The 26854-nt window shown below is 44.3% G+C and overlaps 1 protein-coding gene across 1 annotated transcript in view; it reads left to right on the forward strand.

The window, feature by feature from the left end:
• Window positions 1-26854, forward strand: part of rfc1 (replication factor C (activator 1) 1) — a 92113-nt gene that overhangs the window by 20254 nt on the left and 45005 nt on the right. The window contains exons 5-10 of the mRNA XM_068036681.1: window positions 4073-4308; window positions 5493-5567; window positions 6356-6433; window positions 8020-8113; window positions 15949-16319; window positions 19930-20037. Of these exons, the coding sequence (XP_067892782.1) occupies window positions 4073-4308; window positions 5493-5567; window positions 6356-6433; window positions 8020-8113; window positions 15949-16319; window positions 19930-20037 (962 nt within the window). The remainder of the gene's footprint in view (window positions 1-4072; window positions 4309-5492; window positions 5568-6355; window positions 6434-8019; window positions 8114-15948; window positions 16320-19929; window positions 20038-26854) is intronic.

The following is a 26854-nucleotide window of genomic DNA, read 5'->3' on the forward strand; positions in this document are numbered from 1 at the left end:
GCCTTATTGGTCTACTCTTGGTCATCAGCAAAGTGTTGGAAGGGGTCATCAACAGTGCTATCAAGCGGCACTTGCTTAGCAATAACCTGCTCAGTCGCGCTCCGTTTAGGTTCCACCTGGGCCACTCAGCTCCTGACCTCATTACAGCCTTGATGCACACATGGACAAAAGAGCTGAACTCCAGAGGTGAGGTGTGAGTGTCTGCCCTTGACATCAAGGCAGTATTTGACCGAATGTGGCATCAAGGAGCCCTCGCAAAGCTGGAGTCAATGAGAATCAGGGGGAAAATTCTCCGCTGGTTGGAGTCATACCTAGCGCAAAGGAAGATGGTTGTGGTTATTGGGGGTCAATTATCTCAGTCCCAGAACATCACTGCAGGAGTTCCTCAGGGTAGTATCCTAGGCAGAACCATCTTCGGCTGCTTCATCGTAAGGTCAGAAGTGGCGATGTTCGCTGATGACTGCACCATGTTCAGCACCATTCGTGGCTCTTCAGATACTGGAGCAGTCCACGTCCAGATGCAGCAAGACCTGGACAACATTCAGGCTTGGGCTGATAACTGGCAAGTAACATTCGTGCCACACAAGTACCAGGCAATGACCATCTCCAGCAAGAGGGAATCTAACCATTTCCCCTTGACGTTCAATGGCGTTACCATCACTGAATCCCCCACTATCAACATCCTGGGGGGTTACCATTGACCAGAAACTGAATGGGACCAGCCACATAAATACTGTGGCTACAAGAGCAGGTCAGAGGCTAGGAATTCTGTGGCAAGTAACTCACCACCTATCTCCCCAATACCTGTCCACATCTACAAGGTGCGAGTCAGGAGTGTGATAGAATATTCTCCACTTGCCTGGATGAGTGCAGGTTTAACAACATTCAAGAAGCTCCACACCATCCAGGACAAAGCAGCCCACTTGATTGGCATCCCATCCACTAGCATTCACTCCCACCACCACCGGCGCATAGTGGCAGCAGTATGTACCATCTACAAGATGCACTGCAGCAATGCACCAAGGCTCCTTAGACAGCACCTTCCAAACCCGCGACCTCTATCACCTAGAAGGACAAGAGCAGCAGATGTATGGGAACATCACCACCTGCAAGTTCCCCTCCGAGCCACACACCATCCTGACCTGGAACTATATCGCCATTCCTTCACTGTCGCTGGGTCAAAATCCTGGAACTCCCTTCCTAACAGCACTGTGGGTGTACCTACACCCCAAGGATTGCAGCTGTTTAAGAAGGCAGCTCATCACCACCTTCTCAAGGGCAGTTAGGAATGGGCATAAATGCTGGCCTAGCCAGTGACGCCCACATCCCATGAATGAATAAAGAAAAGGGCGGGTGGGGGCTGACCTACAGAGCATTAGAATGGTCAGGTCTGGAGTTAACAAAGGCATGAATGAGGGTTTTTACAGCAGCAGAAAAGAAAACTTGTTTTAATCTGTGATATTTGGAGGTAATGGTCAGATTAATTCGGGAAAAATTATGCAGGCTCATTTATTTTTGTTTGTTAGTCCTTGCTCATGCTGCTCCTGCATAGCACGAGTGAGTATTGTTCTCTGGTAGTTGAATTTGAGTACCGCAATACGTGAGTGTTTTGTAACCAAGTACAGAGCTATCTGGTTCAAGCAATTGCTCAAAATGGAAAGCAACACTTGATTGTGATAAAAATAGAAAATGCAGGAAATAGACTGCAGGTCAGGCAGTATCTGGAGAGAGAATCAGTTAATATTTCAGGTTAGTGACGCTTCATCAAATTGGAAAAACTTAGAGATATAACAGGTTTTAAGCAAGTATAGAGGTAGGGAAAGGAGGGGGTGGGGTGGGGAGAACAACCAGGAAAGCATGAGCGATTAAGTGACAAAACGGATGGTACAAGGCAAAAGGAGATGGGCCAAGTAAAGAAACAAAAGATGAGTCTGGTGGAGGTCCAAATGGGAATAGCAGCTGGTGTCTGAGAAAAAATGGGGCAGTCATTATGTTCTGAAATTGTTGAACTCTGAGTTTGGAATGTTGTAAAGTGCGTAATCGAAAGATGAGATACTGTTCCTTGAGCTTGCTTTGAACTTCATTGGTACAGTGTAGGAGGCTGAGGACAGAGAGTCTGCCTGCTACACTTTCCTGGCAAAGAGGAGAAGGCTCTCATGGCCTGGGAATGTGGCAGAGGTGCAGACCCCCCCCCCCCCCCCACCCCCCGCCGATTTGTTGTGTATTGATAAGGGATCCCCAGCCCACCCCACCTCCACTCTCAATAGCTCTGGTGCAGCCATCCTCCATTGCAAGCACTTACTGTGAGAAAATGGGAGTGGCGGTTAAGATCTAAAGATGTTAAACCCATTAGTCATAGAGTTATACAGCACAGAAACAGGCCCTTCAGCCCATTGTGTCTGTGTCGGCCATCAAGCACCTAACTATTCTAATCCCATTTTCCAGCACTTGGCCCGTAGCCTTGTATGCTATGGCGTTTCGCATGCTCATCTAAATACTTCTCAAATGTTGAGGGTTCCTGCCTCTACCACCTCTTCAGGCAGTGTGTTCCAGATTCCAGCCACCCCTCTGAGTGAAAGATTTTTTCCTCAAATCCCCTCTAAACCTCTTGCACCTCTCACCAGCATGCTCTCCTAATGTTTTTGGGCTGTGCATGAGTTAATTCCCTCCCAAGCTAACACCAAAACTTGATGCAATTTATAGAATTCGTATTGTGTGCATGTTTCCCTCCAGAAACCAGTGTGATTTAATGTCAAAACTTTCCATTCTTCTCTTTGTGATAACTGTTTCAGAGACTTGGTTGAATTGTAAGAGGTTGTTTTTCTGACTGCACTGCGACCTGGTGCAGAACTCTTCACAAAGGAGCTTATATTTTGCTTTCGTGTAATATTAGTTATAGTACTGAGCTTCTTTCTTCAGTAAGTAAAAAAGGATATAGTAAATAGAGTCATAGAGTTATACAGCACAGAAGCAGGCCCTTCGGCCATCAAGCACCTAACTATTCTAATCCCATTTTCCAGCACTTGGCCCATAGCCTTGTATTCTATGGCGTTTCGCATGCTCATCTAAATACTTCTTAAATGTTGTGAGGGTTCCTGCCTCTACCATCCCTTCAGGCAGTGTGTTCCAGATTCCAACCACACGCTGGGTGAAAAGTTTTTCCTCAAATCCCCTCCAAACCTCCTGCCCTTACCTTAAATCTATGCCCCCTGGTTACTGACCCCTCCGCTAAGGGAAAAAGTTTCTTCCTATCTAACCTATCAATGCCCCTCATAATTTTGTATACCTCAATCAGGTCCCCCTCAGCCTTCTCTGCTCTAAGGAAAACAACCCTAGCCTTTGCACTCTCTCTTCATAGTGAAATACTCCAGCTCAGGCAACATCCTGGTGAATCTTCTCTGCACCCTCTCCAGTGCAATCACATTCTTCCTATAGTGTGGTGCCCAGAACTGTACACAGTACTCCAGCTGTGGCCTAACTAGCGTTTTATACAGCTCCATCATAACCTCCCTGCTCTTATATTCTATGCCTCAGCTAATAAAGGCAAGTATCCCATATACCTTCCTAACCACCTTATCTACCTGTGCTGCTGCCTTCAGTTATCTATGGACATTTACACCAAGGTCCCTCTGACCCTCGGTACTTCCTAGAGTCCTACCATCCATTGTATATTCCCTTGCCTTGTTAGTCCTCCCAAAATGCATCACCTCACGCTTCTAAAGTACTCTTTCATTCCATCTCTTTTCTTTCCTCAATGTATCGTATATCAGTAAAGTCATTGAATTTTGGAGATCTTGGATTATCTCTGGACAGGCAGGTCTTGAAAGAGATTAAAAGACTCGAAGCTTTTTGGAAGATTTCCTGAGAAATCCCAGGAAGAAATGGGTTAAATCCCCTGCAGTGTGATATATTGGTGGCATTTAAAAGTATTTTTTCAAAAGCAGGGTTCATATGTACTTACTAATGATGCTTTCTGATGTTTAGTGCTGCTTATCCTTTAGAACACAAGCAACACCTCTTGTTAATCATCTTTGTTTTATCCTTCCCCCCCCGCCCCCCCAATCATCTCAAGATGAAGAGGATGATTTCCTGGAAACTAGGAAGATGACCCAGAAATCCAGAGAAAATGGTGGCCTCCCTGGAACGTCGGGCTCTGGAAAGTCCGCAGGCATGAAATCACAGGTCAAACCGACACAGCCTAAACCAACAAGTCCAGTGAAATTCACCTGCACGTCAGTGCGTGATTATTTTGGCACCAGCAGTGTGCAGAGGTCAAATAAAAAACTGGTGGCTAGCAAAAGGAAAGCAGTAAGGATTTTTTTAATATACATATACAGTCCCTGTCTTTCTGATTTTTAACCTTGGTTCTATTTGGAACTGGGTTCTCTGGAAAAGCTTCAGTTGTATAGCTTTTGTAAGGGACCACCCATATTTGTTGGACTTTTCACAAGAGTATAACTCTGATCTTTTCTTCTTCCCTCTTGCATTTGTTTACTTTTGGGAAGTCATCAATGATATTAGTTGATCATGAACTTTAGATCTTTCTGTTCTTTCCCTCACTGTTTATTTTCTTCTCCTGAAACCTTTGACCCTTTTCGGTAGTCGTTCTTCTTGTGAGTTTATATGGTGAGTATTAATGGGCTATTTGGCTGTAAAAGGCAACGCATTTGGGTATCTGGAAGGGGGGATCCTTAGCCATGGTTTTTATTTGGTGTCTCTTCTGTAGTTCAGAGATGCTGAAGCCAATAATAGCACTGTATCTGAGCTCAACTAATGCAGAACTGATTGGGTATTGAACCTCACTCACCGCACCTCCCCCCAACCCTCCCAAACTTGGGCCACAACTCCCAGTCTCAGGCTTCACTCACACTTACCTTTGGTTAGTATGGCTCAGTACCATCCTGGCCAGTGAATTTAGCACTTCCTCAGGTGGAAGTCACCTAGCTCAGCAGAGACTGGGAATTGAACCTGGCACCATTTTGTATAGATTAATAGTACACATGGTGATCTCTTTACCCATTAGATCATTAGAGGAGTTTCAAAATATTTTTTAAAAAGTGGCTGGAGGCTAAGTTACTGCCTCTGATCTAGTCATACCAGGAATGTCCCAGTTTCAAGGTCTGGCCTGTATGGAATAGCTGATCTCAGCTGAGGCACCAATAGAGGAGCTGCAGTTGACTGCAACACCCTTCGATTAGGAAAAGCAAAATTGGTCGTGGTTGCTGCTCTTGATCACCATGCGGCATTTCCTGCTGAAGATGTATGTGTGTGAGGATAAGACTTGGGTCTGTTGTGATGCCATACACAGTTGAATAGCCAGATGATATGCACTGCTAAGGCTTAAGCATGGTTGATGGCCAGTTGGGCAAGGAAGTGGACTTGCTGAATGCTGCGTGTAGAACAGTACACCAGTAAGAGAGTCAACAACCTGAGGAGCGGAAGAAAATTGGAGGGAAAGATAAAATGGGTTAACTTTATTCCTCTGATCTTAGCCTTCAGGCAGTGCTGATTCCACAGTAGATGATGAGGAGCTAGCTCGCCAGCTACAACTTGATGAGGATGCAGAGGTAACAGAAGCTGAAAGACGTGAGCAATTAAAGGGAAGATGCAGGTTTCTTTTTAATGCAATATCTGTCTTTTACAATTAATCCACTTTTTTATTTAATCTGTGCAGTAAACACAAGTGCCAAAGTGAATGTTTTGCACATATTGCCAAGAAAAGCTTAGTGACTTGCTTGAATTTGGAGTTAATTTGGTGAATGTTGTATTGTGTGTTCTTTCTGCACACGGCTTATTGTTCATAGAATGATAAAGTATTCTGAAATGTGGAACTTGCATCCTCCCTGTGTAATGGCAGATAATGTCTCAATTAGAGTCCTCCCTCCAGCTTGATAGTTTTATTTTTTCTTTCATGGGATGTGAGCGTCGCTAGCAAAGCCAGCATTTGTTGCCCATCCCTAATTGCCCTTGAGAAGGTGGTGGTGAGCTGAGTGCGAGTACTTGTACCAGCCAATCTGTTTTGCTCTGGCCTCGCCATTCTCATCCTCGTTGGGCGAGGCCTCCCCATTCTCCTCCTGCCAGTTGGTGTCTGACATGGATGGTTGATCTGACTACACTCTTTTCCTCTTGGGATTGTGCCACTTTCTTCATACAGCCTTAGTATGCAGGTTTGCCCTTTGCAAATCATTGTGTCCAAGTTGATTGAGGAACCTATTATGTGCTGGTAACTTTGCTTGCTCATTCGTTATCTGGGAAAAATACTTGTAAATAATTCCAAGGTTCTGTATATAGTGCTTCTGGTTTTTGGTCCCAATTTTTTCTTTTAAAACCATGTTCTGTTTTTGACTTCTTTCAGCTTGAGAGGCAGCTTCATGAGGATGAGGAATTTGCTAAAACACTGGCCATGTTGGATGAACTGCCAAAAAGCAAAAAGGTAACTTCTGAAATAAAGAACTGCCATTTTAAACTCAACCAATAAAGCTGATTTATAAATGTAAAATAATTAGATTCAGTGACTTTGTATTTTGTTGTGGTACTTTATTTGAAAATGCCTAATTTGCAACTAGTAGCAAAAAGTGACATTTTGAAATCTCTTGGCCATTGTTTTGCAAGGAATGTATTTCATTGTGTTTAACTCAGCACCATTATCAATGTGGAAGGAAGGAATGAATCTAGTTTCTTCAAAAATATGAGTAAATAGGGAAAAAGGCCAAGGAAGCCTGTGCTAAAGTAGCTCACCAGTGTGCTTTTCAGCAGCTCTGACCAGTTTTGGATCATGTTGATCAATTCAGTCATTCATAACGTCCCAGGGAATCAAATCCTTATTGAACTCTTGGCCCTCATAAGGTAAGGGGCCTGAATGGCTTGGGAAGATATTTTTAGCTAGGAATCACTGCACACCAAGTACACATGGAAAATTATTTATCCCAACAGCTGGGTATTAATTGGTCTCATCCCCATCATCCATATAGGGAATGCAGCTCTGCCAAATCAAAGAAGCAATCTATTACATCACCAGGAGGGTTCTGGAGCTCTAGACACACAAAGTAATAATTTTTCACAGACATATCATCTGCATAAAGATTTCTGCACTGTTTCTAGATGGCTAGCAAATCCATCTTTTATCAAAGACTTGCTCTGCTAAGTCTTCAGCATAGACTAGAAGCTTCACTACAACTTTGGAGGGAAAGAACAGGATAGTGAGCATTACTCTGAGCCACTTTGACTCCCCAGTGACAAATTTCAGAAGAGACAATGGTAACACTTGAACAGGTTTCTTTCTGGACCTCTGACTGTAGTAGAAAAGAGTAAAAACTAGTGGGTAAAGGCACAGCGTAGGACTGAGTCATACAGACAAGAATGTCCTATGTCTGATTCTTAGCCTGCTGAGTTAGATAAACTCAATAGGGTTCAAAGAGAGAAAGAACTTGTATATATTTCACATCCTCAGGACCCACTGAAGGTCTTACAGCCGGTGAATAACTTTTTGACGTGTAGTCATTGTTTTGTAGGCGAATGCGGCAGTCAATTTGTGCACAACAATGTTTCACAAATGGCAGAGATAAATTGTTAGTCATTACACTGGGAGAACTCCTCTGCTCTTCATAGAATCATAGAATAGTAGTTTCTAAGGAAGCCATTCAGCACATTGAGTCTGTGCCAACTCTTTCGAAGATTGCAATGGGATTGTTTACATTCACCTGAGCATGTTTAACATGTCATCTGAAAAACAGCACCTCCAGTAATGCTGTTCTCTTTCTGCATTGCACTGAACTGTGAGGGCACAACAGCCTCGATAAGTGAATAGCTTGGTGCAGGTAGAACAATAGCTCAGCAAGGAATTTAAACGTAGAGGAGGTGTGAAGCTTAAAGATGGAGCCAGATCCTCAATATTTTTGTACTTTTTAAAACATTTATTGGATTCCAGGAGCAATATTTATTATTTTTGAAACTGATACCTGAATTAAGGCCATTTGTGATTACTACTTCAAAAATTGACTTTATCCCAATCCTTTGCAGGCACGTACTGATCCTAAAGGCCAGGAACTATCTTTATCCTTGGTTTTAAAAGCTGAACCCAGAAAAACAGATGAACAGGCTGCCGAACACTCGGGTAAATGCACTTTTTAAAAAATGTGATTATAAACTCTCCAGAGGCCCCAAGGTTGAGTGTTAAGGCTGTATAACCCTTAAATTATTGTTGGGTCCATGGAATTCCAGGCTGTCTGGGTCAGTCAAGGGTTTTTGGAATATGTTGCAGCAAAACCGAATGCTGGGATAATGCTAATAGGATGCCAAGAGTAGCGTTATTTCTTTGATGTTTTCCCTGTTCATTTTTTTCCTAACTTTTTTTATCTGTTCCTGGGGTGTGGTCGTTGCTGGCCAGACCAGCATTTATTGCCCATCCCTGATTGTCTTTGAGAAGGTGGTGGTGAGCTGCCTTCTTGAACCACTGCAGTCCATGTGGGGTAGGTGCACCCACAGTGCTGTTAGGAAGGGAGTTCCAGGATTTTGACTCCGCGACAATGAAGGAACGACGAGATGGTTCCAAGTCAGGATGGTGTGCAGCTTGGAGGGGAACTTGCAGTTGGTGGTGTTCCCATGCATCTGCTGTCCTTGTCCTTCTAGTTGGTAGAGGTTGCGGGTTTGGAAATGAAATATGGTAGAATATTTATTAAATTTTCTGTAATTTAAAAAAAAAAATAAGTTTGCCCCTATTCCAGTGCTGCTGGAATTTCTTCACCCATTCTGGATGTGAGGCTAAGAACATCTTAAATTGGCCTTTGGCTGATGACTGTTTTCAAAGTATATTTTTACTCCCATCGTTTGAAGCTCACTGCAATAAGCATTGAACAGGCCACACTATTGCGCGTATAAGGAAGGATAGCAGTGTGGACACACATGAAGGACAAGTTTAAGGTTAATGGATGTTTGGTCTGGATAAAGATTGGAATCCCAGGGGTTCAATTTTCTTCTTGGTATGTGCAGATGATTTGAACAGGCAACGTGATGTTGGAATTTGTTGATGACACAAAAGTAGGAGCTTTGGCAAATCTCTTAATTAAAAAAATACTTCTGAAGACGCAGCTTAGCGGAATGGGAGGACAGGAAGCGGGTGCAGTTTAACGTAGGGAAGGGTGAGGCAATGGGAGGAAAAACAAGGAGTGGAAGTACACTCAGTGGAAAGATGCAGAGGAGTGTGGATGAACAAAGATCCCCAAAGCAGATGATGGAAATCTGAAATAAAAGCAAAATGCTGGAAATGCTCAGGTCAAGCAGCATCTATGGAGAAAGAAGCAGAGTTAATGTTCCAGGTTGATGACCTTTTGACAGAACTGGAAAAAGTTAGAGGTGTGACAGGTTGTAAGCAAGTATAGTGACAGGCAAGGAGGGCGGGAGCGGGAGGAGGAAAGAACAAAAAGGGAGATCTGTGATGGGGTGGAAGGCAGGAGGGATTAAATGGCAAAAGGGATGATGGTGCAATTCATAATTCCTTGAAATTGTGTTTGGAAATGGCTGAGTCCATAAAAAGGCTAATAGAATTGTGGTTTTTATAAATAGAGGCATAGAGTACAGGAGTAACTAATTATAGTAGATTTATACCAAACATTGGTTAGACCATAGTTGTGTGTGCTCTGTCAGGCATTCCATTATGGAAAGAAGATTAAAGCCATTGCGAGTATACATTCATCAGGGATTGAAAACTATAGTTGTGAGGAGACCCTTCAGCTTTTTCCATTGAAGCAGCAAAAGCCAAGATGCAAGACTTATGAGTGGGGCAACAGGGCAGTGGGTTTAGTTTTGGATTGCGTTAGTGAAGGGCTTGCACAGATGCAATGGGCTGAACGACCTCCTTCTGTGCCGTTAATGTTTTTGGTTCAATGGATCAGTTCAGTCTTTTGATCTTTGTTTCTTGAGCATGCTGTTGAATGCTCCAATCACTTAATATGAGCTTGTCAATGACCCACTGAAGGTGCCCTTGATGATTCCTGCTGGAACTGCACATAAGGGATTGGGCATGCTTCCTCCCTTGAGCTCAAACATGAAGGATAGCCACTCAGTGAGGCATGAGAAAGCATATATTGGTGAAATTATACCCTGGAAGAAGAAAGTTGGTCAGTGGACAATGGGGGAAATGTCTTCCCGTTCTTGCACGAGTCACTAGTTAATCTGTGAATGTCACACTAATAGGAAAATGTATGATTAATGGTATGTCCTTGTCAATTCCCATTACTGTTCACAAATTTCCTGTTTTAAAAGGCTTTAACAAATGTCTGCTTTTTGTCACAAAAGTTGAAACGGTTAAGTCACATTTTAAAGCACTTTTGTTCCAAGTTCAGTTCTGTGAAATCTATGGCACCATCTGAAATAACAAAGGCAATAAAAAAAACTTTTTCTTAAGTATAAACATGCCACGGAACTTGGAATCCACAAACCAGGAGCTCATTCAACACATTGTGTTGTGCCAGCTCTTTGTTACAGAGTACATGTAGATGGGCCACTGGGATCTTTTAGAATAGTTCTTTTCAGGTGGCGTTGAGAATTAATTTAGCAGGCATTTTTTGGAAGACAGGAGACGAGATGGGTTGTCACAGTGGACTTCTCGGGGTCCTTTTAGAGAGGTGCTGGAAAGCTGAGCTGGGTTGTGGTCTTCTCTCCTTTCTGGGGAATTCTCCTCTGCTTGGAAGTTCTCCTTTTTTTACGGTTCAACCCCAACTCAAAACAATTCAAAAGCAAAACTGACAACAGGAGGTCAACCTTTTGACCTCCATCAATCTCGACCTGTCACTTCATTGTAAACAGCTTCTCCAGGGGTCCAAAGTTCTCTGCTGTTTATTGAGTTGGAAGTCAGTTGGTTTCCCGGAAAGGGTTGTTGCTGGAAATCAGGTGGTTTCCTGGAAAGGCTTGTTTTCCTCACAAAACCTCTGTGACCCTTTTTAAGAAAAAAAACATTTCCAGGGACTGTTTTTCAAATCAAGTGGCCTATATACGACTCCTTCTGAAAATCCCAAAGTTCAACCTTTTTTTAATCTTTCAAAAATGAATCCTCAAAAAATATATTTAACAAAACACCGAGGCACTTTCATAACACCTCCATCCTTGGAGGAATGTAACGCCCTTTTTAAATCCATTTTATTACAAAGTGTGGAACAAATAGAAGATGAAAACATTTAAAACACACTTTCACACTCATACTCATTCACTCTTTTCTTATAGCTAATACAGTTCTGCTTTGTACTATCTTTGCACTTAGATAACTCAAAGCAAGGTTAGCTTCTAGATAAAGCATCTATGATCACATCATTTTGTCCCGCAATGTGAATAATCTTTAAGCGATAGGGCTGTAATAGTAAACTCCATCAGAGGAGTCTGGCATTCTGGTTTTTGAATTATTCCACGAAGGCTAAGGGATTATGATCAGTATATACTAGTGTATCTCTGTAGTCGCGGCGAACATCGACTTCAAAATACTTCAGAGCCAATAATAGACCTAGGATTTCTTTTTCCACTATTGAATATCTTTTTGGTGTGGATTTAGTTTTCTGGAAAAGTATCCCACTGACCTTTCTATATCTGATACCTCGTCTTCTAACAGGACCGCACTGACACCCCTGGTCACTAGCAGCAATTGCTACCTTGAAGGGCTTAGTAAAATTTGGAGCTGCCAACAGTGGTTCATTAATCAAAATGGCTTTCAGCCTCCCAAAAGATGCTTGGCACATCACTGACCACACTACCTTAGATTTACTACAAAAAAAAAGAAAACCGTCAGTGGAGCAGCTATGGTACTGAAATTTGGTACAAATGTTCGGTAGAAATCACACATTCTCAAAAACCTCATGATTTCTCGCTAAGTCTTAAGGGCAGGGAACTCCACCGATGCTTGTACTTTTGCTGTTCTTGTCAACATTTGTCCTTGCCCCACTCAATGCCCAAGGTAGATCACTCTCGCTTTCGCAAATTCACTTTTTGGCAAGGTTTATTACCAAATCAGTTAATTGTAATTTTCTCAACAGAGCTTCTAGTTGTTCCAAGTGCTACGGTCCACAGTACATCATCAAGGTAAACTACACAGTTAGGAACACTGGCTACCACTTGGCTTATTAGTCTTTGAAAGGTCGCTGGGGCATTTTTTTTAACCCGAATGGCATCACTCGGCATTGGAAAAGACCGCCTGGTGTGACAAAGGCCGTTATTTCTTTAGCTCGGGGTGTTAGAGGAAAGTTGCTGGTTAGACCAGCATTTATTGCCCATATAAATACTGTGGCGACAAGAGCAGGTCAGAGGCTAGGAATCATGCAACGAGTAACTCATCACCTGACTTCCCCCAAGCCTGTCCACCATCTACAAAGCACAAGTCAGGAGTGTGATGGAATACCCTACACTTGCCTGGATGAGTGTAGCTCCAACAACACTCAAGGAGCTCAACAGCATCCAAGACAAAGCAGCCCGCTTGATTGACATCCCATCCACAAACATTCACTCCCTCCACCACTGACGCACTGTGGCAGCAGCTGTGTACTATCTACAAGATGCACTGCAGCAACTCACCAAGGCTCCTTAGACAGCACCTTCCAAACCCACAACCTCTACCACCTAGAAGGACAAGAGCAGCAGATGCATGGGAACACCATCATCTGCAAGCTCCCCTCCAAGTCACATACCATCGCTGTTCCTTCACTGTCGCTGGGTCAAAATCCTGAAACTCACTTCCTGTCAGCATTGTGGGTGTACCTACCCCACATGGACTGCAGCGGTTCAAGAAGGCAGCTCATCACCACCTTCTCAAGGGCAATTAGGGATGGGCAATAAATGCTGGCCAATCCAGCAATGCTCACATCCTATGAATGAATAAAAAAATTCTGCTGATGGTCCTCATGGATGCCCAGTTTTGCATTGCTAGATCTGTTCGAAATCTATTTAGCATGGCCACACAACATGATGGCGGGTATCCTCAATGTGAAGATGGGACTTTGTCTCCACAAGGACTGTGCGGTGGTCACTCCTACCAATACTGTCATGGACAGATGCATCTGCGGCAGGCAGATTGATGAGGATGAGGTCAAGTATGTTTTTCCCTGTTGTCGGTTCCCTCAATGCCTGCCGCAGACACAGTCTAGCAGTTATGTCCTTTAGGACTCGGCCAACTTGGTCACTAGTGATGCTACCGAGTCACTCTTGGTGATGGACATTGAAGTCCCCACCCAGAGTACATTCTACACCCTTGCCACCCTCCATGTTTCCTCCAAGTGGTGGTCAACATGGAGGAGTACTGACTCATCAATTGAGAGGGAGCGGCAGGAGGTTTCCTTGCCAATGTTTGACCTGATGCCATGAGACTACATGGAGTCTGGAGTTGATGTTGAGGACTCCCAGGGCAACTCCCTCCTGATTGTAAGACATTGTCTGTAAGGTATGATTTGGTGAGTATGACTATTCAACAAGAATTCCCTATAACTCTGAGGTATATTATTCCCAACCCCTGCACTCACAGTGGTTTTTGTGTTTGACCTTACAGCTGCAGTCAGAGCTATAGCCTGATCTGTTGTACTCTCAATTTACCCCGCAACTTCCAGCATTCTGCACGAAGATGCCCACCTTGTGACAGTGGTAACACTTAGGCTTGTGGACCTCACTTCTACCCTCAGCATCTTCCTTTCTGGCCTGAAGGAGGAAATCCGGGGAATTCCCAGCTGTCCCTTCCTGTCCCCGGCTACTTGCCTTCCTTTCACTCTCCCACCTTCTATCCTTCTCGGTTTTTTTGGGTTAACGGACAAAGGGTTCGGGCTTATAACCAAGCTCGTAATATCAGCAATTTCCTTTGACTGTTGAAACCTTCTGGTTCTCTACATGGGTTCTTACTAAGTGAATTTTTAAATTCTTCCAGGAGAATTAGTTCCCTAGGGTTGTCATAGGTGGTTGCTACCTTTAGTGCCCGTATCCAACGATCAAAATTAATTTGTTTTACCCTCTCAAATTCTGTGTGTCTGCCCAGGCTGTCTCTGGAGGTTTTGAAATCTCTGCCTGTACACTTCAGGAACCAACTCATATAAGTAGTAAGAATAGCCTTTTTTGCCATCTCATAATCGGCAGAAGCCTGCTCAGAAAGCATGGCATAAACTTCATGAGCTCTGCCCATTAACCCGCTTTGCATAAGCAATGTCCGGCTTTCCTTTGGCCACCTCATATGTTTGGTTATCTTTTCAAAAGAAATGAAAAATGTCACTACGTCCCTTTCCTCAAACCTAGCGAGGGCTTGCACAAATTTAAACAGCTCTTGGTCACCAGAGTTTTCCTTAAAGTCAAGGCCACCCTGTTGTCTTAGTTCTAGCTTTTTAACTTCAACTTCCCTTCCTTCTCTTTCTCTTTGAAAATCTAGTTCAAGTTTTTCATTGTCAATTCTTTTTCCTGCTCAAGTTTTCTCATTTCTATTTCTTTTTCATTGTCAAGTTCAAGTTGCCTCATCTGTAATCAAATTTTAGCTAATTCAACTGCACTACCCTCTGGTTTGCTTTCCTCTTCCAATTTCAAATGGTGTGCTATTACTTCAATTATGTCTGCTTTCTTAGTTCTTGGTTTTAACGCCAACAGTTCTGCCAAATCCTTCAGCTTATCCTTGGTTAAGTGTCTCAAATCACTCTGGGGTATAGCTTCCTTCCCCAAAAAAGTCGCTGCAACTGATAGAGACATTTTGGTAGAGTAAACTTTAATCCACTGCGCAACAAACCTGCTTTTCTTTTCCTTTTTCTTTTCAATTTTTATTACCCCACTTAAAATTGTACGTTGTCGGCGTTGGGTTTATCCCGCAAAGAGCCCCCAATTATATGTTACGACGGAGGCGGGAGAAGTGCACTATTCATTCTAGTCCCACTTCTCCACAGGTCACAACGTATATTTAAACTTTCCCACTTACCGATACGGCCAAACATATACTCTATTTTTCCCTGAATAAAACACACTAACCAAATTTCTTTATTAAACAACAAAATTATCAGTTTATTATAAAACAAGTCTTAACCAGTAATGAAGTAAAGCATAAACACACAGATTAAAATATCACAGTTCCCTTTGTACCTTAGCTCCTCACACACTCACCGCTAAGGATCTTATATGTTTCAATTAAGTCGTCTCTTACTCTTCTAAACTCAACAGATACAAGCCTAGCCTGTCCAACCATTCCTCATAAGACAACGCACCCATTCCAGGTATTAGTCTAGTAAACCTTCTCTGAATTGCTTCCAACACATTTACATCCTTTCTTAAATAAGGAGACCAGTACTGTACAAAGTACTCCAGATGTGGTCTCACCAATGCCCTGTATAACTGAAGCATATTCTCCCTAGTTTTGTATTCAATTCCCCTCGCAATAATTGGTAACATTCTATTAGCTTTCCTAATTACTTGTATCTGCATACTAAACTATCCGATTCGTGCAGTAGAACACCCAGATCCCTTTGCATCTCAGAGCTCTGCAATCTCTTCCCATTTAGATAATATGCCTTTTTATTCTTACTGCCAAAATGGACAATTTTACAATTTCCCACATTATACTCCATTTGCCAGATCCTTGTCCACTCACTTAACCTATCTTCTATCCCTTTGTAGCCTCCTCATGTCCTCTTCACAACCTACTTTCCTACCTATCTTAGCAACCACACCTTCGGTCTCTTTATCCAAGTCCTTTATATATTTCAGAAGCTTGTGTTTCATGCTGTAAATATTTTTATGTTACCTCTGGAGTTCCATGGTAAGCAACTGAATGTACAGCAAGAGAAAGTGGTTGGACACTCTGGAGCAGAGGAAGCTTTACTCTTTAGTTAGCTATACTGTGTTGGGAAAGGTTATTGTTAACACTGAATCCTGGAAAGAGAAGAGTTCCATTCCATGACATCCTCAGCTTGATGTACAAAACGATCTTCACTGATCAATCTCTACCTTAATTTTCAGCCAAGATGTTGACTGAAACTGACAGCAATGTGAAAAACTGCAGTGAAAAATTAGTAAGTAGTAAATCACAGAGCATGAGGACTTTTTCTCAGCCTTCATCTGAATCTTCCAGTACTAAAGTGGAAAAGTCATTTAGTAAAACATCTCCAGTGAAAACGAGTACAAAACTGGCCGTCATGAAACATAGAGAAAAATTGACACGAGTGATAGAGAACAGCTCAACAAGACCAGTCCGAGAAAAGAGAATTTCACCAAAAAAAGAGGAGAAAACTGGATCTTCAGAGAAAGGAGAAACAAAGATTTCTTCAAGGAAAGAAGAGAAAACTGTTTCTCCAAACAAAGAGGAGCAAATATCCCCAAATAAACCTGAGGTAGGAAGCACTTGATCACATTTGCTATACTTTGGGTCAGGTGCATGCTGGGTCGCTTCAGTTTGCGGTTCCTTTCAAATTAAAAGAGAAAGGAATATTTTGTATTCAAAATCCTCCCCCTCACCTGCCCCAACCCCTCCTGTCGACATGGAAAAACAATTACAACAATGTTGATGTACTTGTATTCTTTTTAAAAAAACAAATTAGATTCTCTGTCAGAGAGCCTCGCTTTAGGCCACCGTCCCTCCACTACATGCCACTGACTGAGAGGAGTTGAAACTGTCCAGGGTTGACTCCGTGGGTTGAATTTTAAGACGGCAAGCTTCAAAGGTGGCAGTGTGAACGCACGCGATTTATTCCGTGGAGCCACTGCGATATTGAATGGGTGGACTGACATCCCCCACCCCCCGGATGACGTGGGTGGGGGCGGGCAGTCCGGCCCCGGCAACAGTGTCCGGCGCCATTGCGCAGGCGCTGACGCCATTTTTAAAGGACTTCCAGCTCTTCAATGTAATTTAAATTTTTAAAGATGCATGATTTTAATTTTTAGCAGTTATCCCCACCTTCTCCCACCCCTCACCCGCAATTACAAACAAAGAACAGTACAGCACAGGAACAGGCCATTCGGCCCTCCAAGCCTGCGCCGATCTTGATGCCTGCCTAAACTAAAACCTTCTGGACTTCCGGGGACCGTATCCCTCTATTCCCATCCTATTCATGTATTTGTCAAGATGCCTCTTAAACGTCTCTATCGTACCTGCTTCCACCACCTCCCCCGGCAGCAAGTTCCAGGCACTCACCACCCTCTGTGTAAAGAACTTGCCTCGCACATCCCCTCTAAACTTTGCCCCTCTCACCTTAAACCTATGTCCCCTAGTAACTGACTCTTCCACTCTGGGAAAAAGCTTCTGACTATCCACTCTGTCTATGCCGCTCATAACTTTGTAAACCTCTCATGTCGCCCCTCCACCTCCGTCGTTCCAGTGAAAACAATCCGAGTTTATCTAACCTCTCCTCATAGCTAATGCCCTCCAGACCAGGCAACATCCTGGTAAACCTCTTCTGTGCCCTCTCAAAAGCCACCACGTCCTTCTGGTAGTGTGGCGACCAGAATTGCACGCAATATTCCAAGTGTGGCCTAACTAAAGTTCTGTACAGCTGCAGCATGACTTGCCTATTTTTATACTCTATGCCCCGACCGATGAAGGCAAGCATGCCGTATGCCTTCTTGAGTACCTTATCCACCTGCGTTGCCACTTTCAGTGACCTGTGGACCTGTACGCCCAGATCTCTCTGCCTGTCAATACTCCTAAGGGTTCTGCCATTTACTGTATACTTCCCACCTGCATTAGACCTTGCAAAATGCATTACCTTACATTTGTCCGAATTAAACTCCATCTGCCATTTCTCCGCCCAAGTCTCCAACCGATCTGTATCCTGCTGTATCCTCTGACAATCCTCATCACTATCCGCATCTCTACCAACCTTTGTGTCGTCCGCAAACTTACTAATCAGACCAGCTACATTTTCCTCCAAATCATTTATGTATACTACAAAGAGCAAAGGTCCCAGCACTGATCCCTGCGGAACACCACTAGTTACAGCCCTCCATTCAGAAAAGCACCCTTCCACTGCTACCCTCTGTCTTCTATGACCGAGCCAGTTCTGTATCCATCTTGCCAGCTCCCCTCTGATCCCATGTGACTTCACTTTTGTACCAGTCTGCCATGAGGGACCTTGTCAAAGGCTTTACTGAAGTCCATATAGATAACATCCACTGCCCTTACTTCATCAATCATCTTCGTCACTTCCTCAAAAAACTCAATCAAATTAGTGAGACACGACCTCCCCTTCACAAAACCATGCTGCCTCTCGCTAATGAGTTTGTTTGTTTCCAAATGGGAGTAAATCCTGTCCCGAAGAATCCTCTCTAATAATTTCCCTACCACTGACGTAAGGCTCACCGGCCTATAATTTCCTGGATTATCCTTGCTACCCTTCTTAAACAAAGGAACACCATTGGCTATTCTCCAGTCCTCTGGGACCTCACCTGTAGCCAATGAGGATGCAAAGATTTCTGTCAAGGCCCCAGCAATTTCTTCCCTTGCCTCCCTCATATTCTGGGGTAGATCCCATCAGGCCCTGGGGACTTATCTACCTTAATGCTTTGCAAGACACCCAACACCACCTCCTTTTTGATAATGAGATGACTGAGACTATCTGCACTCCCTTCCCTCGGCTCATCGTCCACCAACTCCTTCTCTTTGGTGAATACTGATGCAAAGTACTCATTTAGCACCTCACCCATTTCCTCTGGCTCCACGCATAGATTCCCTTCTCTGTCCTTGAGTGGGCCAACCCTTTCCCTGGTTACCCTCTTGCTCTTTATATATGTATAAAAAGCCTTGGGATTTTCCATAATCCTGTTTGCCAATGACTTTTCATGATCCCTTTTAGCCCTCCTGACTCCTTGCTTAAGTTCCTTCCTACTGTCTTTATATTCCTCAAGGGATTCTCCTTCCAGCCCTTATGAATGCATCCTTTTTCTTTTTGACGAGGCTCACAATATCCCGCGTTATCCAAGGTTCCCGAAACTTGCCAAACCTATCCTTCTTCCTCACAGGAGCATGCTGGTCCTGGATTCTAATCAGCTGACGTTTGAAAGGCTCCCACATGTTAGATGTACGATCAAATTTATTACTTGCCCTCTTCCCCCCGCTCCCCCCTTCCCAAAAAAACTTGTGCTCCCGACCTTCCCTCCCCACCCAGTTAATAAACATGCACTTTGTCCCATCCTGCCACCCCCTAGACCAATCGAAAAACATTTAACCCTGCTCCCCCCAGCCCCCCCTGAAAACCTACCTGCTCTCTCCTGCTATCCAGTGTTCCGCCTTGGATCTCTGAATAGAGATCCAAAGGTGCGGGAGTGCTGGCTGCCATCACCAATATGGAACCGGGACCGATGTCAGGAGCGGGTAAGTATTTGATTCATTAGTTTAAATGCATTAACATATTCAAATTTTAATGCTACCGTCGGTTGGTGGGGGGGCCGCCACGAGGCCTCACTGCCAACGGCATTATGGGGCGGGCCTCTCCCAGAGCCATTTTGCGGGGTTCCGCCCCCCCCACCACGATCTCCAATGTCGGGGGGCCGGTAAAATCCAGCCCCATATATTTTTATGGGTTACAATTCTGATAGGGTTTGAGAGTAAAAGTGCCTGAAATCCAGGAATATATGTGACTGATAGTAGACAAGTACTTTGAAGAAAAATTACTTGCTTAGACTTTTCCTTATCTTAAACTAATAAAATGGGGCTGGTTAGCTTTCATGAGACCAAAAGAATGGAAATCGTTGGGTCAACCACAGTGAAATGTGTTAATACTAGCTAGTTGGCAAGACTGTGTTTTATTTTACAACTAGGATGGCTGCGCTGTCTGAATGCCGAGGAATGTGTTGGTTGCATTTGTTGTTGATCCTACTTTCCATACTCTAGCTGTTGTTATTAAGCTGAAATGTGTGCAGTTTGGTTCAGATTGGTTCTTTCTGGGGTAGCTTGATATTTTGAAGGCAGCTGCTGACAGAGCACTGTTTACATCTTTGTTTCCATAGTCCAAGCACCCAGAGAATGCTGAAAAGAAGCGTCAGAATTACCTGGCCTATCGTAGCTTCCTGAATCGTGATGGACCTCGAGCTCTGGGGTCCAAAGAAATCCCCCAGGTAGGTTGGTAGAAAGATACAGAAGAAAGATATTTGTAATTAAACAATAGATAAGTTTCTTTTTATAATATGTTTGAAAACCAACTCTATGCTATAGAGTTCTTTTATGCAATTAATACTATGTATGAATTAGGAAATTGTTTAAAATCCATTGCGTGGTTTTATAGTATTTGTCATCCATGTATAGTCAGCCAAATATACAACAATCATTTGCTCTTATGTGGGATTTTATTGTACTATTTGTGATGATGCAATACATAATTTCAAATTTTGCTTTAGTCAGCATGGTATTCAGTCATTTGAGGAATCACTGGATGTCCCTTTGATTCTTTTTTGTGTATTTGACAGGTATAATTTAACTGTGCAGATGGCACGAAATGGGCAGTATGATTAACTGAAGAGGTCTGAGTGACATGAGGTTGATGATGGGTTTATGGAATGGGCAGACAGATACTGGATATAATTTAATACTGAAAAAAGTGAGGTGATTAATTTTGGAAGCAAGAATGAGAAGAAAATTTACATTAAATTATTTTTAAAAAATATTTAGGGGGTCAGATACCCAATTTCTTTTAAAGTGGGCTGACAAGTTGGTTAGTTTTTAATAAAGCAAAGCTAATGCCAAGTCTATGCAAATCATTGCAAATGAGTGTGAGCAGATTATGGTTTTCAGAGGAAGTGGATAAACATATGAGGAAAGACCAGGGGACTGGTCCTAAGTAGATGCTGCTTTTTAAGAGAGCTGGCATGTGTGTGAAGAGCTAAATGGCTTCCTTCCATCTGCACTGTAAAGTTCTGGTTTTGTTTATAGATTGAAATGGAAGAAAGATGTGCTGTGTGTACGTACATATATAAATGTTTGCCACATGAGCATCGTGCTGCTCCTCCCCATAGCTCAATTGGTTAGACCCACTCTTTCTAGTCTGCACCGCACCTCCCTGCCCCAATATAGACCAGGAAGGTCCCAGATGTTTTTCCTCATGGCCAGTTTTGGTAGCGTCAGCCAGTTAGCATTAGGGTTACTACAAGTGGCCTCAGTGTTGCTAGGTAAGAGGAAGGGAGGAAATTGGCCACATATCTTGCTCCTGATTCCTTGTTGGAGAACTAATTTATAAAAGGGAATTGGATGGGGACAGGATTGGTTGTGATTAGCTTGAGAACACTCATTGTTGAGGCTCACATACAAAGAACATCTGAGTGAGATATTTTCTAAAGCAGAAAGGGAAAGGCAGAAAGACCATCATCATTGAATGAGCTTCAAAAAGAATTTTGTAAATAAATAAGTCCTCATTGACAGTTGCCTGAATAGCTTTGGCAAAGGGGAGGCGGTGGCGTAGTGGTATTGTCACTGGACTAGTAACCCAGAGACCTAGGGTGTTGCTTTGGGGACATGGGTTCTAATCCGACCACAGCTGAAGGTGGAATTTGAATTCAATTAATAAAAAAGCTGGAATTAAAAGCTAGTCTAATGATGGCCATGAAACCATTGTCGATTGTTGTAAAAACCCATCTGGTTCACTAATGTCCTTTAGGGAAGGAAATCTGCTGTCCTTACCTGGTCTGGCCTACATGTGACTCCAGACCCACAGCAATGTGGTTGACTCTTACATGCCCTCTGAAATGGCCGAGCAAGCCACTCAGTTGTATCTAACCGCTACAAAGTCAATAAAAAGGAATGAAACCCGACAGACCACCCGGCATCGACCTAGGCACCGGAAACGACAACGGCAAACCCAGCCCTGTCGACCCTGCAAAGTCCTCCTTGCTAACATCTGGGGGCTTGTGCCAAAGTTGGGAGAGCTGTCCCACAGACTAGTCAAGCAACAGCCTGACATAGTCATACTCACGGAATCATACCTTACAGACAATGTCCCAGACACTGCCATCACCATCCCCGGTATGTCCTGTCCCACCGGCAGGACAGACCCACCAGAGGTGGTGGCACAGTGGTATACAGTAGGGAGGGAGTTGCCTTGGGAGTCCTCAACATTGACACTGGACCCCATGAAGTCTCATGGCATCAGGTCAAACATGGACAAGGAAACCTCCTGCTGATTACCACCTACCGCCCTCCCTCAGCTGATGAGTCAGTACTCCTCCATGTTGAACAGCACGGAGGAAGCACTGAAGGTGGCAAGGGCACAAAATGTACTCTGGGTGGGGACTTCAATGCCCATCACCAAGAATGGCTCGGTAGCACAACCACTGACCGAGCTGGCCGGGTCCTAAAGGACATATCTGCTAGACTGGGGATGCGGCAGGTGGTGAGGGAACCAACAAGAGGGGAAAACATACTTGACCTCGTCCTCACCAATCTGCCTACCGCAGATGCATCTGTCCATGATAGTATTGGTAGGAGTGATCACCGCACAGTCCTTGTGGAGACTAAGTCCTGCCTTCACATTGCGGATACCCTCCATTGTGTTGTGTGGCACTACCATCATGCTAAATGGGATAGATTTCAAACAGATCTAGCAATGCAAAACTGGGCATCCATGAGGTGCTGTGGGCCATCAGCAGCAGCAGAATTGTACTCAACCACAATCTGTAACCTCATAGCCCAGCATATCCCCCACTCTACCACTACCATCAAGCCAGGAGACCAACCCTGGTTCAATGAAGAGTGCAGGAGGTCATGCCAGGAGCAGCACCAGGCATACCTCAAAATGAGGTGTGAACCTGGTGAAGCTACAACACAGGACTATCTGCGTGCCAAACTGCGTAAGCAGCATGCGATAGACAGAGCTAAGCGATCCCATAACCAACGGATCAGATCTAAGCTCTGCAGTCCTGCCACATCCAGCCGTGAATGGTGGTGAACAATTAAACAACTAACTGGAGGAAGTGGCTCCACAAATATCCCCATCCTCAATGATGGGGGAGCCCAGCACATCAGTGTAAAAAATAAGGCTGAAGCATTTGCAACAATCTTCAGCCAGAAGTGCCGAGTTGATGATCCATCTCGGCCTCCTCCTGAAGTCCCCAGCATCACAGATGCCAGACTTCAGCCAATTCGATTCACTCCGTGTGATATCAAGAAACGACTGAAGGCACTGGATACTGCAAAAGCTATGGGCCCTGACAATATTCTGGCAATAGTACTGAAGACCTGTGCTCCTGAACTTGCTGTGCCCCAAGCCAAACTGTTCCAGTACAGCTACAACACTGGCATCTACCCTGCAATGTGGAAAATTGCCCAGGTATGTCCTGTACACAAAAGGCAGGACAAGTCCAACCCGGCCAATTACCACCCCATCAGTCTACTCTCAATCGTCAGTAAAGTGATGGAAGGTGTCAACAACAGTGCCATCAAGCGACACTTGCTTAGCAATAACCTGCTCAGTGACGCTCAGTTTGGGTTCCGCCAGGGCCACTCAGCTTCTGACCTCATTACAGCCTTGGTTCAAACATGGACAAAAGAGCGGAACTCAAGAGGTGAGGTGAGAGTGACTGCCCTTGACATCAAGGCAGCATTTGACCGAATATGGCATCAAGGAGCCCTAGCAAAACTGAGGTCAATGGGAATCGGGGAAAACCCTCCGCTGGCTGGAGTCATACCTACCGCAAAGGAAGGTGGTTGTGGTTGTTGGAGGTCAATCATCTGAGCTCCAGGACATCACTGCAGGAGTTCCTCAGGGTAGAGTCCTAGGCCCAACTATCGTCAGCTGCTTCATCAATGACCTTCCTTCAATCATAAGGTCAGAAGTGGGGATGTTCGCTGATGATTGCACAATGTTCAGCACCATTTGTGACTCCTCAGATACTGAAGCAGTCTGTGTAGAAATGCAGCAAGACCTGGACAATATCCAGGCTTGGGCTGATAAGTGGCAAGTAACATTCGTGTCACACAAGTGCCAGGCAATGACCATCTCCAGCAAGAGAGCATCTAACCATCTCCCCTTGACATTAAATGGCATTGCCATCGCTGAATCCTCCTTAGACAGCACCTTCTACCAACTAGAAGGACAAGGGCAGCAAATACATGGGAACACCACCACCTGCAAGTTCCCCTCCAAGTCACACACCATCCTGACTTGGAACTATATCGCCGTTCCTTCACTGTCGCTGGGTCAAAATCCTGGAACTCCCTTTCTAACAGCACTGTGGGTATATCTACACCAAATGGACTGCAGCGGTTCAAGAAGGCAGCTCACCACCACCTTCTCAAGGGCAATTAGGGATGCGCAATAAATGCTGGCCTGGCCAGCGACGCCCACATCCCATGAATGAATTAAAAAAAAAGACATGAGATATGTGTCGGTAGGGTGTTGAGTGCCTTCCAAATGGCGGAGAGGGGAAAAGGGATTTTTCCCTCGCGGGGACGAAGAAAAGAGGTTTGAAAACACATCTATTCGGGGTTGCCAATTGGAACTTTGCTGGAGCTGCAGTGCTTGATGGACCTCTCACTGAGAGTGCTCGAGTCAGCAGTCATTACATCGTCCCATTTGCATGCTGGTGAGGATAATTGTTTGAAAAGGAAATCCATGTTGTTTCTCCAGTTTCAATTCAAAGACGTCTTTGGGCAAATGCAAGCTGAAAACTGAAAGTGATATTTGCACTGACCTCCAGCTCAAGACCTCTGTATCTGCCATTCATTCCCAGTGCACTGGTTAATAGCTGGCAGGCTCAGCATTTGAATTGAGATTATTGGTGACCAGGATTTCTAAAGATGCTGTTTCACTTAAAGGAGAAAGGAGCAGCACATGCCTCTAACAATTATACAGCAGGTTACAACTTGCATGTTGTCCACTGCTACACTTTTTGAGTGTACTACTCTGTAGAACTTCATTGTGCTTGTCTTCCAATACTAATCACTCTTTTGCTGAAAATTTCTCTTCACATCTTTATCAACATCCTGGGGGTTACCATTGACCAGAAACTCAACTGAAGTAGCCATATAAATACGATGGCTGCAAGAGCTGGTCAGAGGCTAGAAGGCGTGCAGCGAGTAACTCACATCCTGACTCCTCAAAGCCTGTCCATCATCTACAAGGCACAAGTCAGGAGTGTGATGGAATACTCTCCCCTTGCCTGGATGGGTGCAGCTCCAACAGCATTCAAGACACTCGATACCATCCAGGACAAAGCAGCCCACTTGATTGGCTCCCCATCAACAAACATTCACTCCCTCCACCACCGATGCACAGTGACAGCAGTGTGTACCATCTACCAGATGCACTGTAGCAACGCACCAAGACTGCTTAGACAGCACCTTCCAAACCTGTGACCTCTACCACCTAGAAGGACAAGGGTAGCGGATGCATGGGAACACCATGGGCGGCGCAGTGGTTAGCACCGCAGCTTCACAGCTCCAGGGACCCAGGTTCGATTCTGGGTACTGCCTGTGCGGAGTTTGCAAGTTCTCCCTGTGACTGCGTGGGTTTTCGCCAGGTGCTCCGGTTTCCTCCCACAGCCAAAGACTAATGGGTAAATTGGCCATTGTAAATTGCCCCTAGTGTAGGTAGGTGGCAGGGAATATGGGATTACTGTCGGGTTAGTATAAATGGATGGTTGTTGGTCGGCACAGACTCGGTGGGCCGAAGGGCCTGTTTTAGTGCTGTATCTCTAAATACTAAATACCACCACCTGCAAGTTCCCTTCCAAGCCACACACCATCCTGACTTGGAACTATATCGACGTTCCTTTACTGTCACTGGGTCAAATTCATGGAACTCCCTTCCTAATAGCACTGTGGGTGTACCTACTGCACATGGACTGCAGCAGTTCAAGAAGGCGGCTCACCATGACCTTCTCTAGGGCAATTAGGGATGGGCAATAAATGCTGTACTAGCCAGCGATGCCCACATCCCATGAACCAATAAAAAAAATTCAAGTTTCTTTAGATTGCATGTCCTCTGTGCACAGACTCAAGTGGAGCATTAATACTGGCATGGACTGGTTGGGCTGAATGGCCTGTTTCCCTGCTATATATTCCATGTAATAGCCACCTTCATGCACTGCATTCTGAAAGCAATGAATCGTTACATCTTTTCTTCAGTGAGCAATGAAAGTCTTGTTTCTTCTCATTTTTTTGAAGAATTTATTTCTTCACCTCCCACAAATCAAAACTAACCTGTAGCAATTCTTACCATTTTGATGTACCACAGGGATCGGTGCTGGGTCCCTTGCTGTTTGTAGCGTACATTAATGATTTAGACGTGAATACAGGGGGTATGATCAGTAAGTTCGCAGGTGACACGAAAATTGGTGGTGTCGTAAATAGTGAGGAGGAAAGCCTTAGATTACAGGATGGTATAGATGGGCGGAGCTGTGGCAAATGGAATTTAATCTCGAGAAGTGTGAGATGATGCATTTTGGGAGGACTAACAAGGCAAGGGAATATACAATGGATGGTAGGACCCTAGGAAGTACACAGGGTCAGAGGGACCTTGGTGTACTTTTCCATAGATCACTGAAGGCAGCAGCACAGGTAGATAAGGTGGTTAGGAAGGTATATGGGATACTTGCTTTTATTAGCTGAGGCATAGACTATAAGAGCAGGGAGGTTATGATGGAGCTGTATAAAACGCTAGTTAGGCCACAGCTGGAGTACTGTGTACAGTTCTGGGCACCACACTGTAGGAAGAATGTTATTGCACTGGAGAGGGTGCAGAGGAGATTCACCAAGATGTTGCCTGGACTGGAGCATTTCAGCTATGGAGAGAGACTGAAAAGGCTAGGGTTGTTTTCCTTAGAGCAGAGAAGGCTGAGGGGGGACATGATTGAGGTGTACAAGATTATGAGAGGCATTGATAGGTTAGATAGGAAGAAACTTTTTCCCTTAGTGGAGGGGCCAGTAACCAGGGGGCATACATTT

This window comes from Heterodontus francisci, chromosome 1 (genome assembly GCF_036365525.1).
Source record: "Heterodontus francisci isolate sHetFra1 chromosome 1, sHetFra1.hap1, whole genome shotgun sequence".
NCBI lineage: Eukaryota > Metazoa > Chordata > Chondrichthyes > Heterodontiformes > Heterodontidae > Heterodontus > Heterodontus francisci.